The 20,034-nt window shown below is 40.0% G+C and overlaps 1 protein-coding gene and 1 pseudogene across 1 annotated transcript; one reads left to right on the top strand and one right to left on the bottom strand.

Annotated features, from left to right (window-relative positions):
- Positions 1–999: 999 nt before the first annotated feature.
- Positions 1,000–8,533, bottom strand: SRSF3 (serine and arginine rich splicing factor 3). Its single transcript, XM_043449799.1, has 6 exons — positions 8,401–8,533; positions 6,482–6,689; positions 5,093–5,227; positions 2,895–2,933; positions 2,600–2,686; positions 1,000–2,433 (listed from the first exon to the last, which is right to left on the bottom strand). The coding sequence occupies exons 2-6, from the start codon at positions 6,685–6,687 to the stop codon at positions 2,406–2,408; spliced, it is 495 nt and encodes a 164-aa protein (XP_043305734.1). The 5' UTR covers positions 6,688–6,689; positions 8,401–8,533; the 3' UTR covers positions 1,000–2,405.
- An 8,760-nt stretch (positions 8,534–17,293) lies between these two features.
- LOC122429739 lies at positions 17,294–17,594 on the top strand (annotated as a pseudogene).
- Positions 17,595–20,034: the final 2,440 nt, after the last annotated feature.

Genomic DNA, 20,034 nt, shown 5'->3' with positions numbered 1-20,034 from the left:
ACATTATCTTTTAAGGAACTGTAAAAAACATAGAAATAGTTGGTAAAAGGTATCTATATCTCATAAAATTAAAACTTCTCTTTTTGCTTAAGATATGGAGGTCAGAAGTAACCCACAATGAAATAAGAACCATAGAATTAACTATTCCTGCAAAAATAAAAACTATAATCCTTAAGACATGTTCCTTATCACCAAGTGTTAACAGTGACCTCTAGTGAACACCTGTTATCATTACATCACAAGTCAGTTTCTGTGACTGCTTTCAGTATAATATTCAACTGAGAATCCAAGACACAACTGGCCAATGGGACTTGTAATTTCAGAAATTAGTTAACTACAGAGACCTTTCTAAAAGCCACAATGTAAACGTAGAATGCAAAGTTTTAATAATTTCTACCTTCTATATTTTTTAACAAGCCATAAAACTGTGCTAAGGCTTCTGGTTAAAGTGATTGCAAATTTGGATCCTAAGGATAAATCAGTTAACTTTATATTGGGTCTGTATTGGCCACTTTGTAGCTATAATGTTTCCTTTTTACAGAAGCCCAATGTGAGACTCTGCAAGTTGCATACTGTCAAAAGTATTCACGTTCATTATAAGGGCAGTGTAATATTGATGTACTGAATTACTTCCACGAATCAGTAGCTATCTTGCCCTGCTTGATCCCAACAGTTTTTAAGCTCATTATGAAAGGCCAGAAGGCCCAAAGCCTGAGCTCTCAGTAAGTAGGCAGTTTTATAAATGTCTTCTGCCAGCAAGGATCATACTGAACTCCACTGACACCAGTTCTCTGCTGTGATAACCCAGGACTCTTCTCCCTTGACACTTTCGTGAAAGGTTAAGAAGGACCACTGGAAATAAACTTGTTTAGGATGAATTTCTTATAAAACATCCTTATAGATTAACACAATGACTTGTCTTTCATGTTAAAGAAAAGTCAGTATAGCACAATTCAAAACTATCTTTAAATAGCACATTTAAGGAAACTAAGCCACAAGACTGTTGCATTATGATTTAATCTAATTGCACAGAAGTTTGAAATTACAACTCCTCTAGATATTTAAGAGGAAGATTATGCATGCCTCCATATTTCAATTCTGCACTGTTACATTTGAACCATGTAGTGAATTTCACATAATGATGGATCAATTTAGAATTCCCATGCAACACCTCAAATTATATAAAATGGAAGCAATTTTTAAAGCTCTGTGGAACATTGTCATGCTAGTGATAAAAGCTTTTTACTGGCAACTTTGGATTATAATGTATCAGGTGGCTATACTTTAAAATGTTGGTCACTGAATAATCATGGACTTTAAACTGGCTTCTGCTCCTAAAAACACATCACTTAGGTGGACACCAGAAAGTCCCTTCACTTCAAAAGCCTCGAACGTTATTTCTTAAAAAATAAGATTTGTGTAACCAACTGCCTTCTGTGGGACAAGAACTATGGTAATAGTGGGTTCAACTATTACAATTATGCTTATATTTTATTTTCAAAAGCACTTTACAAGAAAATATAAGTATGGCTTCCAATAGGAATGTTATACCTGGACTTGGTACCAAGCTCAGATTTTAGTTTTGCAAGGAAAAACAGGCTTTCAGGTTAAACAACAATTTGTAACCAAAACTTTAATCCCAAGGATTCTCACAAAACATATTACAAATGACAGCATGAAAAAAGAATCTTGCACAGTAACTCAGTTCAGCTCTACAATGTACCCTTAAACTGGCAGGACATTTGTTATCTTGAGTATCTCAGATTTCCAAATAAAGAACGTTACAAAGAGCTATGTATTCATATACAGCAATCACAGAAGGAACTTACAACCTAAAGCAAAGGTAAACTAACTTCCTTGAAACTTCTTAGATTCTACACCAACTGGACAACCTTTTGTCCAGTGTGAAGACTAGTGGGATTTTTAAACCTCTAATCTAGTTTAAGGGTGAAGCTTTAATTTTTCCAGCTGGTTTTTGAGTTCACAGCAGTTTAAAAACTGCTTAACTACAGCTGCATACCATATCCCAGCTATGTTGAAAAAAAATCTTCCAATTTTTGCCAGTTTTTATTTCCATAATGTTAAACATTGACTTTAGCTGGGCAGGAGTTAAGAGGTTTATTATCAGCCTATGCAAGACTAAAATTCAAAGCAAATTAAATTTTGCTTAAGGGAACATTGTAAAGTAACAATTCTTGATATTACATGCCCCATATGATCCATTTCAAACCATAGAGAATTACACCTTTGTGTCACTGTTCCAACAGACAAACAAATGTGAACAGCTAAAACATTTTAAAAATGCACCAAGCTTATGAAGTCTCAAACAAAACTTGAATTTTCTGTACATACTCCTGTCAAATGAAGTTATTTCCTGTACACCACTCCTCTTGCAAACTTGTCTTCTATTTCCTTTCATTTGACCTAGATCGGCTGAAAAGTAAAAGTTACATCTGTTAACTCAGTTACAGGCAAAACTTAAAAGATTTTTACAATAAAGTTATAAACATTTTGTCCTAGTAGCTTAAAAGACTTATTTCTGTTTTTAGTATATTATGTATGCAAGCTCTTAAATGGCTCAGGTCATTAAAGATCTTACCTACGAGACCTAGAGAAAGATCGGGACGGCTTGTGATTTCTCTCCCGGGACAGTGATCTCTCTCTTCTCCTATCTCTAGAAAGGGACCTAAAGTAAGGAGAGAAAGAAAAATAGAGCCATTCAGGATTATACAAACAATGTCTCAGTAGTTCTTGAAAGCTAAAAGTTCTGTATGTTACTTGATTCATCACTAAAGTCAGAGTCTATTGCCATTAACTGAGTCATCTGGAAAACAGCTTACAAATTGCACAAACACTCCCACTTCTGAGAATGTGGCCCCCAAAAGATACTTTACCTGCTCCGGCTGCGGGAGAAGCTTCTCCGTCTTGGAGATCTAAAAGCGGAAAACAGGAAAATTAGGCTAACTGTCAATTAGCATTTATGGCGTGAGGCATTTCCCAACTTTTCAATCTCACTGTTGGGCCCAGTGAATGTGCCGAAGAACTGGCACCCATCGTCCAAAAAATAAAACTTTTTAAAGGAAAACAAAACAAAAAAAGGGCACAGAAGGATTAAGGAACCAAAAGCTCAAGTGAAAAGCAGGTATTCCAATCATGGATTCACTTTAACAAAGAATGCTTCACAGCAGATCTGTCCAATGCAAAACTTCATGTCAAACTAACTTCACTACCCAAACACCACACCAAAATGTAGTCCCACAAGTAGTTCCAAAAACAGTACCATAAACCAGTATTTGGAACCCATGCAAACCTGTAAGTCCATGACAAGACTTAGGTACCAGGTGGATAGTGTAATTTTGTGAAAACGCGCTAGGTGTAAATATTGATGCCATTAAGTGCTACATTAGAACTGCATTTGTGATCGTCACATTTAAGAGTGTGTTTAGACTTATCAAAATTACCTTAGCTTGGCCCACTTCACCCCCAAAATTTAAAAATTTTGAAAACTGTTAGTAAAACCATTTAAAGGTGATAGGATTCAACAAATTTTTGCTAGAAAGGAAAGCTAAATCTGTTAGAGTTATTAAAATTTTTAGTTTGGCATCTCACACATGCAAATAAGTTTCACTTGAAGGTCTAGTTACATTATGAGTTCCCTATCACCCTTAAAAGTTTTATTCAAGCAATATATATGTACGTTACCATTCAATTATGCACAGCCAGCCTTTGATCCAGAAAAAAGAATTACTTTAAGCCGCTTACTCCTTATTTTAACCAGCAGTAAACTGTATAAGCAGGAAAAACTTACTAGTTTTTGGGTTTCAACAAGCTAGAAATGGTGAGGTGAGGCTGCCGGACTGACGGCCAGGAAGAATTTGCTGAAAAGGTTTTGCCAGATGTTGCGTTGGATTTAGTTGGTTGGCGAAGGGGGTGTTGTGGATTTTTCCTGCTTTTTTGTTAGCCGAAGGCTGCTGCTGTAGTTGTTGTGAAGACATTTGGTAAATAAACAGCTGAGCTGATTGGCCAGGAATGTGTGGGCGGTCGAGGTGGCTGCTGCCGATTTGGTTAAGGTTGGAGAGAAGGCTGAGAGAAAACAGCATGCTCGGGAACCAAAGGGCGGTGCAACCTGACGACTGGCCATGCCTGGGTCATGTGAAACGACACCAGCCAAGCTGAATGGGGCGCGCTGGTCACATGACGCTGAAAGGGCTAGTTGACTGGCTAATGCAGACTCAGAGGGTGGTGAGAAGAGACATGATGGTGACTCTGTAACGGGGTTCATTTTTATTAATAGATGGACCAAAAAGCACAAAAAAAAAATGAAAAACAAGCCATCAGTACAACCATCTATTAGCTAACAAATACTCTTTATTATGATGGGCAACAGTGTGTTGTTTTGTTTTTCAAAATAGCAAAAGGGGCAAGATTTTGAACTCCTATCTCCTAGGACTTCACTCACCTGTAAGAGGTAAATTCAGTCCTATAGAAACTATTTTGGAGGTTTGAGGAGATGTGGAGTTAGCATCCAGACAGTACTGCCTGGTCCAAGAATGATGCCATTTTCAATTATAAAAAAAACCTGCATTCTCTCCTATTTGGGTTTGAAGAACAGATGACTGGGATTACTTTAGCCCCCTTTATTGGTCAGTGACTTTAGTTTCAGAATGATTTCTACTTTACCAGTTGTAACAATAAAACAGCTGCCTGTTTGATAAATATTACAATCGTGCTAACAGTAGAAAACACATTTTTGTGAAGAGCTAGAGTTGAATGTAATGTTTGTCATTATGGAGTCAAGAAATGGAAAAAGGCCTAAACTGAAGTATAAGGGAAGACTTGGAAAGATGCAACTAGAAGATGAACTAGAAGACAGATCCAAGATAGAAGTTACTGACTACCAACATGAACAGTGACCTAAAGACAAAAGCCAACACTCAGCACAACTCACATATCCCAAACTACACCCAGCAAACACTTCATAAAAACCTGATTCTTCAAAGTTAAAACCCACCAACAAACTTTTAAGAGAGATACCTGTTCCTATTAGCTACTCCATTACACCAACACCTCTAAACACGCTCTCTCTAAGTACCTGCGTCGAGGTGGAGGACTCCTCCTCCGATAATCATCTCGAGGGCGACGACCCCAAGAAGGAGGTGGGCCACGATTACGACTTCTCTTTTCACCATTCGATAGTTCCACTCTTACTCGGCAGCCACACAGTGTTCTAGGAGGAAAAGAAACAGTAAATTCAAAACAGCCAAACTAATTTTGAGAGACGTGTATTAAAGGAAAGAAAAAACAAAAAGCCCCCTCTTATAGCTAGCTAGCTTCTTTGCAAAGAATCCAACTGAATGTCTGCAGAATCCTTAATACCAAAGCAAGTTTTAGTTCCTTATCTTTTTCTAGTAAAGAAAACCAACTTCCTTATGTTTTATTGCTGTTAGTCTGATCACTGGGCTCAATGTTAAGTTACAATTTAAGTATGAAAACCTATGGATTCATCCTCCAAGCTAGTTCATCTGAACATCCTGTTTTGACTTCTTCCTTGGCAAGTTGCAGCAACTGTTTACCAACCATAAATACTCTTATTTGTTGGTCTCTCTCCTCCCTATCCCCTCTAAGCAAACAACAGTAAACCGGACAGAAGCATCCTGGACATTTTACATTTTCCTTTCCCTTCAATCATCACACAACAGTTTAAACACAAGAAACTGTAGCTGAGAACAATTAAAAAAGAAAAAAAAAAAAAAAGACCTTTATATTCCACCTACTCATTGGTCCACAACCACTAAGTTTAGATATGTGGACAGTGATTGGGAAGAGGTGGGGTCCTGGAAAAATGTTTCTGTAATCTGCTCAGCTAAATGACCTTTTACATATCAACTCACAGACCCTTTAATTTTTGGATCTTAATTCTTTTCCTTGGTTTCATGAAACCCAATAGTTTTCAAATGCCAGGAAGAAAAGCAACACACTTGTTCACTGTTAAGACTCAGGTGTTAACTTACCAGCCAGCTAACAGAATATTGTAATGCAAAGGGAAATATTGTTATATGATGCACTTCTTAAACAAATATTTCCAACATGTATCAAAAAGATAATAGTACAATAAACCCATATAACCATCATCCACTTACAATCTGTGGTCATTAAGAGGGATGATTGATCCACAATTATTTAGACACAATTCAAAGGTGACATGATTGATGCTTTGTGGTGAATTTAGATTAAAATGTTTCAACCACATGAAGTCACACACCCAAGAACTGACCATTAAAATTATTTTCTCCAATGGCCAACTGAATAAAAAAACTTCCTAGATATCTTCACAAATTGTTCACTTTTTTTGATTGCCAAAAAAAGGTTTTATGTAAATTTCCAATAACATCAAAGAAGAAACCTAAAAGCCATACATTCTAGAGATTTTAAACATTAAAACACAATAAACTATCATTAATTAAATTAATCGACAAATTACCTCCCATCTAGCTCTCGAACAGCATCAGCTGCATCTCGGGGATCTTCAAATTCAACAAAAGCAAAGCCGGGAGGGTTTCTAGCAACCCACACACTTCGGAGTGGTCCATAATAGCCAAAAGCTCGTTCCAATTCAGTCTTGTTACCATTGTTTCCAAGATTACCTACATAAACTTTACAGTCCAATGGACAGGAATCACGATGCATTTCTGAAATAATAATAATAAAAAATATTATAATCCACTGTGAAAAATAGATTTATTAAAGAGCTCAATACTAAATAAAACCCAAAAAGCTAGGTCTATCCCAAGTTACCAATAACTGCATAGAAGCCAGAACAAATTGTGGGGGGGGAGAGGCTGCGGCAGGGAAGAAAACACACCAGACGAGCGTTTACCAAAGTATAAACTAAGAATTTTATCTATTTCAATTAATTTCACCTACAAGAGGAGAATCACCTACTCAGAAGCAAATTAAAAAACAAATTGAAACAACTCACTGAAGACAAATCACAAAGAAAAGTGATACTAATGTGCCTTCACAGGTCAAGTTAACCAGCACTCTTCACAATGCAAGATAAATCTGTTTTTTAAAAATGTACCAAAAAAATAAATAAATAAAAAATGTACCTTACTCTATTCTCAACAGCCAAAAAGTGTCAAGCCAAATATCCAGCAACAGGTAGATAAGCAAAAGGTACTATCCAAATTATTCCGGAATCAAATACCCATAAATGCTACAAATGTGAAATGACCTATCAGAGCATGCTGTTCTAGGTAACAGACACAAAATAGTGCACATATTACGATTCCAAGGATGTGAATTATCCAAAACGGGCAAATTCAGAAACATTTTAGTAGGTACCAAGGGCTTGGGAAGAGAGGACAGGGCAAAAGGTGAATGGATGCTTCGGTATACAGGTCACTTCATTGGGTATAAAAGACGTTCAAACTAGTCAGGTGATAGTACAACAATGTGAACATACTAAATACCTCTGAATTGTGCACTTTAAAATGAAGTTTATGTTAATTCCACCTCAGAGAAAAAAACATTTGCTGCGTAAAATTTAAGCCACCCAAGGGGGCTTACGTTTTTACAAACTTCAAATACACAGTCACTTAAGCAATATCTAATCAACTTATAGGCCAGTTATCAATTGCATAAAAGAGCAGTCTGCCCATGAACTCAGCTCAAGGGCTTGACAATTTTCTTCTCACTCTGGGTTTATCCATTTTAAAAAAACCAGTCCAGACACATCCTATTTGTGTGACCCCACCCTGCACCCAGGAGTTCTGAGGCCAAACCACTGCTGGGGAATGGGTTTTTTTCCCCTTTTCCAGAAACTTTACGGTGACCAGTTTCAGGCCCACGCATTAACAGGAAAAGTCACAGAACAATTCAGCTCAAGGAAAGTCGGTTTAAACAAAAAAAAAAAAGTCATTGGGTACCGACTGTAAAAAGTGAACTCAAGTTAAAAAATAAAAATAAAAATGAAAGTGAGTATAGAAATCAATTAATATGGTTCGAAAGGCTCAGTTTTGATTAGTGACCTGAAGGGAAAAAACGATGAGAAGCTACCTAAGGAAACGTGCTGCCAAGAAAAAAAAAAGGCGCCATAAATTGAAAAGCCGCGGCCTGGAGTACAACCGACTACCGAATCCCCCTTCTCCTCGACTCGGATAATCGCCCTTCCCGGCTCACTGCCTCTCCGTTACCAATACAGGATTAAAAACACCCCCACTTTGAGGCCTGGGTATACCTCCGAAGGGCCGAGAGCCCCCGCCACAGCCCCGAGCTGAACGTCACAAAATGGCGGCAGCGTCTCTTTGTCTCAGCCTACCGCCGCCATTGGGCCTATCCCCACTTCGACCCCTTTAAGGCCCATTTCCCACCTCATTCCTTTGGTAGTCGTTCGCTTACCGAGATCTTGGGTTAGAAATGCGGAGGTCCAAATCCACAGAACCTAGGCTAGGTCTTCTCAGTCCCCTCCCGCCCAGCGTTCCCGGATGCTCTCGCACACCCGGCGTCCACGAAATGGCGGACCACCGCCTTCTCCTCGCCCTTATTTATACGACACACCAGAGTCACATGATTGGATGGGCTCGCCCAATGAGAGGCGGAGAACGCCGTGACGTACTGGCTACAAACGCTGCGAGAATCGCGGTTGCTGGGAGCGCGCTCAGGTCTTGCCGCCTTGTCTGTAGAGGCGGCACTGGGGTGCTCATCTCTGGTCGTTTCAGGCCCCGAGTTCCCTCAGGTGTAATTCCCCAGTTGCTGACTTCCAAGTTATCCTCAGTCCCGTCTCCCTCACCTCCAAGTAGGCGGGGGTTTAAGAACACCTCCGCTGTCACTCTCACTGATAAAACGTTTTGCTCCTAATAAGATTAAAGTATTAAATAATTATTAAAGTATTCACTAATTACTTCATCCTCGTAAGCGGTTAGCCTGGAACTAAGACCATCAGGTTTAAAAAAGTACTTCGGAATTGCTCCCAAGGTCAATGAACATTTGTGATGTCCCACACTTAGGGAAAAGCCCAAGCCTACCTAGAAAGTCTGTGGAATTCTGGCTGGTATCTCATGTCTCACCCAAACTGCAGGATTTGACCGAGACGATGGCGCATTATACTGGACTCCTGAGAAGTTTAATAGCAACGCAAACGCAAATGAGACTGGTCAGGCCATCTGAAAACTACCACATTTAGCAAATAAAAATGGAAGTTCCAGAAGAAGATTGAATTTAAATTCAGGGCTCCCGAACGAGCGCTAGCCTTTCTCCTAGCAAAGGTTGCTGTATTGGCCTGGGGGCAAGGGTGGGGTCCGTGGGTCACTCATACCTCACTCTGTTTTCTACTTACCCTTAAAAAAAAAAAAAAGAGAGAGCCACAAGATTGGGAGAGAAATATAGCGACTGTGGCTTCCCAGGTGGCGCTAGTGGTAAAGAACCCGCCTGCTAATGAGATAAAAGAGAGGTGGGTTCGATCCCTGGAGGGGGAAGATGCCCTAGAGGAGGACATGACAACCCACCCACTCCAGTGTTCTTGCCTGGGAAATCCCATGGACAGAGGAGCCCTGCGGGCTACAGCCCAGAGTGGAACTGTAGCGACTTAGCACACGTGTCAGAAAAATCACCAAGAGCCCCTTCCTCAGAACAGTGACTTCAGTTAGGAAGTTTGCCTGGTGTTCCCTATCCGCTTTCACTGGAGTCTGTGTTAGTTGTTCAGTCGTGTCCGACTCTTTCGCTACCCCATGGACTCATGGAGCTCACCAGGATTTTCCAGGCAAGAATACTGGAGTGGGTTGCCATTTCCTCCTCGAAGGAATTTTCCCGACCCAGGGATCCACCCGGGTGTCCCGCTTTGCAAGCAGATTCAGTGGAGTCTGACTTAATGCTAAATCTGCTCTCAAGAGAAACTGTAACAACTTGTATTTTTCCACCGTTACCTGAAAGATATACCAATTATTGTTTTGTTTCTCTCAGGTGTTCTCTTACTGTGGCTCTAAAAGGTTTATCCGTAGTAGGGGGGAAATACAAAGATTTAAGATCACCTGACCTGCCTCTTGAGAAACCTATATGCAGGTCAGGAAGCAACAGTTAGAACTGGACATGGAACAACAGACTGGTTTCAAATAAGAAAAGGAGTACGTCAAGGCTGTATATTGTCACCCTGCTTATTTAACTTATATGCAGAGTAAATACATCATGAGAAACGCTGGGCTGGAAGAAGCACAAGCTGGAATCAAGATTGCAGGGAGAAATATCAATAACCTGAGATATGCAGATGACACCACCCTTACGGCAGAAAGTGAAGAGGAACTAAAAAGCCTCTTGATGAAAGAGAAAGAGGAGAGTGAAAAAGTTGGCTTAAAGCTCAACATTCAGAAAACTAAGATCATGGCATCTGGTCCCATCACTTCGTGGCAAATAGATGGGGAAACAGTGGAAACAGTGGCTGACTTTATTTTTCTGGGCTCCAAAATCACTGCAGATGGTGATTTCAGCCATGAAATTAAAGACACTTACTCCTTGGAAGGAAAGTTATGACCAACCTAGATAGCATATTAAAAAGCAGAGACATTACTTTGCCAACAAAGGTCCGTCTAGTCAAGGCTATGGTTTTTCCAGTGGTCAGGTATGGATGTGAGAGTTGGACTGTGAAGAAAGCTGAGCACCAAAGAATTGATGCTTTTGAACTGTGGTGTTGGAGAAGACTCTTGAGAGTCCCTTGGACTGCAAGGTGATCTAGCCAGTCCATCCTAAAGGAGATCAGTCCTGGGTGTTCATTGGAAGGACTGATGCTGAAGCTGAAACTCCAGTACTTTGGCCACCTCATGCAAAGAGTTGACTCATTGGAAAAGACCCTGATGCTGGGAGGGATTGGGGGCAGGAGAAGGGGATGACAGAGGATGAGATGGCTGGATGGCATCACCGACTCGATGGACATGAGTTTGAGTAAACTCCGGGAGTTGGTGATGGACAGGGTGGCCTGGCGTGCTGAGATTCATGGGGTTGCAGAGTTGGACACAACTGAGCGACTGAACTGAACTGAATAGCCCTGAGCCTTAGTTTTTATATCTGTAAAATGGGGCTTCCGTACCAGCAAGGGAAGAGTAGGGAAGGAGAAATGCAGTAGTTGAGGCAGACCCTGAGCTGGCCTTACCTTGGGTGTTTACCAGGTGAGGGATTCTAGCAGAACCTTTCCATTTCTTACTTTTCTTTCCTTCTCTAATTGCTTTTCTTTTCTGGCTCACATAAATTTGCTTTGATTTGCTCCCCTCCTCCAAGGTAAATTGTTCTCCTCTTTTATTTCCTTCTATCAAACCAAAGCTTTTTTTTTTTTTTTGGCTGCACCCAGCAGCATGTGGGACCTTGGTTCCGGGCCAGGAATTAAAACTGGGCCCCCTGCAGTGGAATCATAGAGGCTTAACCACTGGGCTGCCAGGGAAGTCCCAAAGCAAAGCCTTTTTTAAGTCAGACTATCCTGGATTTCGACCATAGTACTCCTGCTACTTACTGTTAAAAGTGTCTGCAGAAGAGTCCCTTACTGTCACTCAAGATCGCTTTCCTCGCTATAAAATGGAGTAATTATAGCAATGCAGGGTTGTTGTGTACTGTCTCCCCTCACAAGAACTTCAGCTTTGGTCTCCTGTGGTCACTCCTGCATCCCCAGGGCCAGGAAGCAAGCCTGATACACAGCAGGTGATCAAACATATTTGGTTAATTAAGTAATTAAATGATGTATGTCAATCAGCTGGCTCAATCTTTGTTCAAAAAAAATATTGCTCTTTTCACATCTCATATCCCATTCTTTCCCACCATTTCCCCTATTTTTGTTGTTATTATGTGTGTGTGTAATGCTAGCCTGCTGCTGCTGCTGCTGCTGCTGCTAAGTCACTTCAGTCGTGTCTGACTCTATGCGACCCCATAGACGGCAGCCCACCAGGCTCCCCCGTCCCTGGGATTCTCCAGGCAAGAACACCGGAGTGGGTTGCCATTTCCTTCTCCAATGCATGAAAGTGAAAAGTGAAAGGGAAGTCGCTCAGTCGTGTCCGACTCTTAGCGACCCTATGGACTGCAACCCACCAGGCTCCTCCATCCATGGGATTTTCCAGGCAAGAGTACTGGAGTGGGGTGCCGTTGCCTTCTCTGAATGCTAGTCTAGTGTGCATTTTTCAGTGGAGCACTCTTAATCCCTCCCGCTGTATTTTCAAATACGTTCTGAACCTCTTCTTGTGGTCATCCACACCACAGCCCAGTGAATTATCCATTTAAATTATAGACTATTTTAATGTTCCTTTAAATTTATTCAACCACCAACCACTCTTGTCTAGACCCTAGAATCATAGGAAGCTTCAAGTGAACATATCAGAAATTCTTGGATGGGCATCATACGTTGTAGTAAACAAGTATCTTTTGACTTTCTCTGAGGAACGATTCTCACAGTAGACCGTGTTATTGACTTAAGTGTGGTTGGATCCTATACCCTACTTTTTTAGGGGTAGAGGCATGAGCACCCCTAGTTAATTAAATCATCCCCATTCTTAGTAGCCTCCCTGCCTTACCCCCATTAGTTCAGGAATGGATGAGTAATCCAACCAGACCTGTCAGCTAATGGGACTTGTAATTTGCAAAATTACAGTTATTTTAAAACTTTTAATAGCCATAATCTAAATGTAGAATATAAGATTTTAGCAATTTTCATCTTCCGTATTTTTTACAAGTCATAAAACTGTGCTTGGGCTCTTGGTTAAGGTGATTGCAAATTTGAACTCTAAAGATAACTTCCTGGGGTTATCTTTATATCATCAGGTTCTGTATTAACTGCATTCTAGCCATAATCTATTATCCTTTATACAGAAACCCTTCCAGTTTAAGACTCTGTGAGTTGTATACTACCAAAAATGCCCACATAAATTTATAAGAGCAGTGTAATTATTGATGTACAGTATTGCTTCCATGAACTAGCTATCTTGTCAGCAGAGAGGTATGTTCCTTTTCTCTGACTAGCAGGGTCTTGAACCTGGCAGCCATCCTCTTTCTAGAAGGGAGGAAGCAGCCTGCAATAAGACCCCCAACCAAAAGAGAGGGAGAGCTGAGAGACGGGGACCAGACTCTTGGTGAAGAAACACTGAACCCAGTTCCATTTTTGAGATTTCCAGTTGTGTGAACATACATGTTCCCTACCTCTGCCTCTGATTCTAAGTCACTTTCAGTTTTTTTTTATCTGTTACTTGCAAACAGGAGGATTCCAAATACAGAAATTAATTACTCTGACACAGACTTCTCATTACCTCGTCTAGAACCATGACTCTAAGCTATGTTACAGTTCTAAAATTTGCCTGCTACCAATTTGCTAAGTGCTTAGAAAAAAAATTTTTTTTAATTGAAGTACACTTCATTTACAGTGTCGTGTTAGTTTCAGGTGTATAGCAGAGTGATTAATATATATATATATCTCATATATATATTCTTTTCCAGATTCTTTTATTCTTTTATTACAAAATATTGAGTAGAGGGAATTCCCTGACAGTCCAGCAGTTAGGACTCAGTACTTTCACTTCTGTGGCCTGGATTCAATTCCTAATGGGGATCTCCCGCAAGTCCCTGGTAAAGCCAAAAAATAAAATTAAAAAACAATCTTTTTTAAGTATTGAGTATAGTTCTCTATGGTATACAGTAGGTTAAGTACTTTTTTTTTTATTAAAAAAATTATTGGGCTTCCCTGATGGTCCAGTGGTTAAAGAATTCACCGTGCAATGCAAGGGATACTGATTCCATTCCTGGTCTAGGAAGATCCCACATGCCTGGAGGCAACGAAGCCTGAGGAACACCACTACTGAAACCACTGCAACCTAGAGCCTGTGCTCCACAATAAGAGAACCCACCTCAATGAGAAGCTCAACTAGAGAATAGCCCCCACTAAACACAACTAGAGAAAGCCTGCATGCAGACCCAGGGCAGCCAAAAATAAGAATTTTTTTAAAAAGAAAAAAAAAAAAACTATTGATGGTCAGGCATTATTAGCATTATGTATAACAAATAGAACTTTTCAATATTGTGATTGATCTCAAGTATCCACGAACAAAAATCTGTTGAGAGTGTAGACCATAATAACAATAGTTTATTAACTGCTTGATATAATCAGTGTCCTCACAGGATGCAGATGGCATACCAAACAAAGGGTTAACTGAAGAGGTAATTATTTACAGAGGTTCGGGTTAAAAAAATCCACAGGGCAGTGGGGAACTCCCAGAGGCACCTCTTCTAGGCCCAATGGGGCAAGGAAGGGAGCAGGGTTACCAGAACCAGACCAACGCTATAGCTATGAAGAGAGGCCCTTAGGTGGAGGAAATGTGGCAGCCCAGTTCAGGCAGGGGTGGGGGTGGCCAGAAATGAAATAACTGGAATTCTTTCTCTTTCTATACTCCCATCTTTTAATAGTGCCTTCTATTGCCCAAGGCTATCTGGAAATCTGAGGACAAGAGAGCTGAGTGATGCAAGCCCAGGTCAGCCACCCAGGGCACAGAGGAGGACAGAGAAGACTGGAAATTGGTCTAGGGTTATAGTGTCCACCACTAGGCTCACGGGGTTATTTCAGTCCAAATTGACATGTACTATAAATGTAAAAATTCTTCCTGGATTTCAAAACCTTGGTATTCAAAAATAATGTAGAGATCTTACTTGTTTTTTATACTGATTACATGTTGAAATGATGATGTTTTTATGCATTGGGTTAAATCAACTATATTATTACAATTAAATTCATCTGTTTCTTTATACATTTTGACTGTGGCTACCAGAACACTTAAAATTAAGTGTGTGGCTCACATTGTATCTGTTGGATGGTGTTGCTCGACATGGACGAGTGGAAAATAACCACACAATGACAACAAATGATCATTTAAAAACTCATTTTAATTCTATGTCCTGGACAACTATATGAAAATAGTGCTTCTGCAAATCACATAGTTTAAAGTTTTTTAAACCTAATTGCCTTGATCCTTTGACATATGGCCCTTCTATGTATTTTTATATTATTCCCTGAACTAGTTTGTTTTTTTTTTTTTTTTTAGGTTACATCACACAGCATGTGGGATCTTAGTTGCTTGACTAGGGATTGAACCTGCACCCCCTCTATCTGAAGTGCAGATTCTTAACCACTGGACCACCAGGGAAGTCCCTGAAACAGTTCTTTGGATCATACTGCGTATTTAACAATCACTCATTCAGTTCCCATCATGGGGCTAAGGTCCAAGATATAGGGGAACTAGAAAAAGAATCACATAACTGGTTGTGAAATTACTTATGTAGAAAATGGTCTGAAGAGGGAAATGGTGTCTTAAGACCATATCATAAGAAAGATTGGCCTGATTAGGTAAACCAAAGGAGGCTTCCTGGAGGAAGTGATGATTTAGCAGAAGCAGGAGATGTCTGGCAAAGTTTGTGAGAAGGAAAGTTCCTGGAAGAGGGTACTGAATACATGAAGTTATTGTAGCAAGTTAGAGGAATTAAAGAAAAATAGGGCAGTGTGGTTGAAGCACAAAGTGAGGAATAGATGTGAAATTTTATGAATATGTAAAATGTTCATGTTATACTTGTATTTATTTGTATGTCAAGTATTTACCAAGCTACTAAGTGCTTTCAGAGAAGCAAATCTGAATCCATCACTTTCAGTCAATAAACATTAATTGTTTTCTCTCTGGAAGGCTCAGAGAGCTGCTACAGTGGTCTGTTAGTAGCATGGAAAGCTCACCCAGGAGATTTTCCGCCCTCCACCATGTGGAAGATTCCAGGTGACAGTTGGACTATTTATTTATTTGGCTGCAGGATCTTACTTCCCCAACCTGTGATCAAACAAACCCCTTGCCCCCTGCAGTAGAAGTATGGCGTCCTAAACACTGGACTGCCAGGAAATTCCCTGGACATTTTATCTTCTGAGGAGGGTTCTAGTGCCTGGAAAAGCATAGTGATTGATTCTGGAGTTCTGATTAATGTTAAATTTGTCAAAGTTTCCAATTCTTTTTATTTATTTATTTTATTTGGCTACACCATGTCGTAGTTTGGGCATGTGGGATCTTTTTTTTTTTTTTTTTTAATTTTTTTATTAGTTGGAGTATTTATTTATTTTATTTGGCTACACCATGTCGTAGTTTGGGCATGTGGGATCTTTAGTTGCAGCATGAGAACTCTTAGTTGCGGCATGTGTGATCTAGTTCCCTGAGCAGAGAATGAACCCTAGACGGCTGCATTGGGAGCTCAAAGTCTTGGCCACTGGACCACCAGGGAAGTCCCCAAAGTTTCAAGTTCTTAAATCCGTTTCTTTCTGTATAGTTAAGCTAAACTTCCAATCATTGTTATTTTATTTTCTAAGAAACTAATTTTTAAAATAAGATCAATAATTCCCACCATCCTTAGATAAGTCTTTAATAGAATCAAGGGACTTCCCTGTGGTCCATTGGTTAGGACACCACACTTCCAATGCAGGGGGGCAATGGTCTGATTCCTGGTTGGGCAACTAACATCCTACAGGCTGCATGGAGGGGCCAAAAAAAAAAAAAAAATCAGAAGTTAAGCAGAATTTTCCTAAACAGTTAACATTATTTACACACTTGACTGATTTAATTCCTTTAAATGTATCAAGCAACACTTGTATATTTAGTACATTTAATCCTCTGAACTATTTCAAAGGTCTATCATAGCAGACTTAAAATTCTAACAAGCAAAATATCCCCTATTCATGGATTAAATGACTTAATAGTGTTAAAATGGCATAGTACCCAAAGCAAGCTACAGATTCGGTGCAATCCCTACCAAAATTCCTGAAGTGGAGGGTGGTCTTGTGAGACTGAACTTTGTATCTGTGAAATCTCATTCTGTCTCCCGATAGACAGTTGATGTGGGATCTGAACACCGACTAAATGTTGGATGACATTAAGGAATGATGATTAATTGAAATGATTTTTTTAGGTCCTTACCTTTTTAGAGATACATGCTGAGAGACTCACATATGAAATAATATGTTCTGGGTTTTCTTCAAAATAATATGGGGGGGACTTCCCTGGTGGTCCAGTGGCTAAGACTCTGCACTCCCAAGGCAGGGGGCCCAGGTTCAATCCTTGGTGGGGAAACTGGACTCCAGAGTTTGCAGACCTCAACTGAAAGATACCCACATGTCACAGCTAAAGATTCCATATGCCACAACCAAGACCCAGCACAACCAAATAAATAAATGAAAATAAATGTTAAAAAAAAACAAAACACATGGGTTCCTCTGCAGTTCACTTCAGCTCCCTGCCACCCTCGCGTCTTCAACATGCCAGGCCCGACCCCCAGCGGCACTAATGTGGGCTCCTCGGGGCAGTCTCTCAGCAAAGCAAAGCACAGTCTGGCAGAGGGAGAATGCCACCTGTGGAACAAGGAGAGCAAACTGTACGACCTCAGCTGGCACTGCGGGGATGTGGCGATTCTACACAGAGGATTCGCCAGGGCTCAAAGGGGGCCCTGTTCCAGTATCGGTTATGAGTCTTCTGTTCATCGCTTCTATATTTATGTTGCATATTTGGGGCAAGTACACTTGTTCATAGATTTGGCTACATCCATCTGTCTGTCATCTGAAGAAGAAAGGAACAAAATCCCAATATATCTTGGATCAAAAACATAGTGATTTTCTGTTCATGAGGAAGAAACTTTCTGTAAGCTTACTGTTTTACAGGGAACTTAATGAAAATTAAAGAATCAATTTTTTTCTATGGCTAATAAACTTTTTAATTAATTAAAAACAAAAAACCCACACATGGGGATGGGGGAAGTCAATTGAGTCTCCAGTCCTCAGCTGATAAAACAAGATTGAGCTCAGAGTTGTTGAAGCTGGGTAATGAGTACATGGGGTTTGTTATGCTCTATTTACTTTTGTTATGTGTTTGATATTTTCCCGTAATTAAGAAGTCAGAAAGAAAAAAAAAAGGAAAAGAAAAGGAGAGAGGCCACAAGAGGAGATCAAGAAAGAGAAAAAGACTAAGTATGCTGCTGATGACATCATAATAGTGTAGCATTTTACAGAACATTTATGGAACATTTACATTCAGTACCCCAGAAAAGACCAGATAGATCCTCAATTCTTCCTAAACCTCTTCCCAGCCACAAGATCCCTTCCTGTCATGAGACTAAACCCAGCCTGACACATGGAAGGTGATAAATGTTCATCAAGCATGAGTATGAAGGGATTTTCAAGTGGTTAAGTTGGTTAAGAGTCCACCTTCCAATGTGGGGGACGTGAGTTTGATCCCTGGTTGGGAAACTAACATCCCACACACCCTGGAGCAACTAAGACTGAGTGCTGCAACTAGAGAAGCCCGCAAGACCCAACACAGCCATAAAGAGGGACAAAAAAAAATGAGTGTGAAGCTCTCGTTGCCAGCCCTCCCCACACTTCCCAGAGACTCTGTTGCCATCTTTCCAGCCTTGATCTTAGAACAAAGAGCAGTTGTGGTCCTGGTGTCTTTTCATCCTTCTCTTCTAACATATCTTTTATTTTAATTATTTTTATTTTTGTTGAAGTATAGTTGATGTACATTCCCTAGTATGTCTTGATTGCTTGCTACATATTTCAGAATTTAAATTACACCCAGATAAAGCTTTACTCTACAGGCAAAATTCTGTAGCTTGCTTCATGAGCTTTCATTGTTTGTTTTTATTTTCAAGTTTAAGGGTCAGGGCCAGCAATTCAGGTTATAACCTGTTCTTTTATAAACTATTAATATAACCTGTTCATTTCAGTTTATAAGTTATAACTATTCAGGTTATACTTCTTCCCATTCACTATGTTGTATCCTCCTTATGTTTAGGCCTCTTAAAGTGTGTTACAGAATCAAAAAGATTGGGAAACATTGAATCAATAAACAGAAATTTTGTGTGTAAGGAAACTGAGAAGGCTGATGGCCACTTAGTGGATTTTAAGAGGATTCACAGCTATTCTTAACACCGCCGCCCCAAAATGACCCCCACATAAACCCACACAGGTTATAGAACAATGCAGGGATGATTTATTTTTCAAATATATAAGCATTATATATATATATGTATGTGTATGTCCATACACACACACACACACACACACACACACACACATATAGAGACACAGAGAAAAAAGTAGAAAAGTTTACATACACAATAATAGCATTTAACCTATCATATAGCATAGGAAACTCTGCTCAGTGGTATGTGGCAACCTGGATGGGAGAGGAGTTTGGGGGGAAATGTATACATGTATATGTATGACTGAGTCCCTTTGCTGTCTTCCTGAAACTATCACAACATCGTTAATAAGCTATACTCCAATATAAAATAAAAAGCTAAAAAAAAAGAGAGAAAAAAAGAATAATTAGCATTTACTTCTAGGTAAGATGAAGATTTCTCTTTTTTTGGCCATTTCTCTACTTGGTCCAATTTTTTATAATTACATCTAATGAAAATTCTTTCTACTGAAATAAAGAGCTGAAATAACGTGGGCATAAAACTTTCATTTTAAATTGACCCATAATTATTTTCCTTTCCACACTGTCCGCGGGGTTCTCGAGGCAAGGATACTAGAGTGGTTTGCCATTCCCTTCTCCAGTGCGCTACGTGTTGTCAGAATTCTTCACTATGACCTGTCCATCTTGGGTGGCCCTGCATGGCATGGTTTATAGCTTCATTGAGTTACTCAAGCCCCTTTGCTATGACAAGGCTGTGATCTATGCGTTGGGGAACTCTCGAGAGTCCCTTGGACTGCAAGGAGATGAAACCAGTCCATCCTAAAGGAAATCAACCCTGAACTTTCATTGGAAGGACTGATGCTAAAGCTGGAGCTCCAGTACTTTGGTCATCTAATGCGAAGATTCAACTCACTGGAAAAGATACCCTGGTGCTGGGAAAGATGAAGGCAAAAGGAGAAGTGGGCAGCAGAGGATGAGATGATTAGATAGCATCATCAACTCAATGGACATGAATTTGAGCAAATGCTGAGAAAAGGACAGGGGAGCCTGGCATGCTGCAGTCCATGGGGTCGCAAAGGGT

This window comes from Cervus canadensis, chromosome 28 (assembly GCF_019320065.1).
Source record: "Cervus canadensis isolate Bull #8, Minnesota chromosome 28, ASM1932006v1, whole genome shotgun sequence".
NCBI classification, from domain to species: domain Eukaryota; kingdom Metazoa; phylum Chordata; class Mammalia; order Artiodactyla; family Cervidae; genus Cervus; species Cervus canadensis.
This window is presented reverse-complemented; position numbering and strand designations above follow the sequence as displayed.

Bases quoted from the DNA above. Each gene is read 5' to 3' on its own strand.
- SRSF3 (XM_043449799.1), bottom strand. From the start codon at position 6,687: ATGCATCGTGATTCCTGTCCATTGGACTGTAAAGTTTATGTAGGTAAT. The intron at 5,228-6,481 runs GTAATTTGTCGA...TTTTCCTCCTAG, and splicing joins GTTCGAGAGCTAGATGGGAG to AACACTGTGTGGCTGCCGAG. The intron at 2,687-2,894 runs GTAAAGTATCTT...TCCTTACTTTAG, and splicing joins TTCTCCCGCAGCCGGAGCAG to GTCCCTTTCTAGAGATAGGA.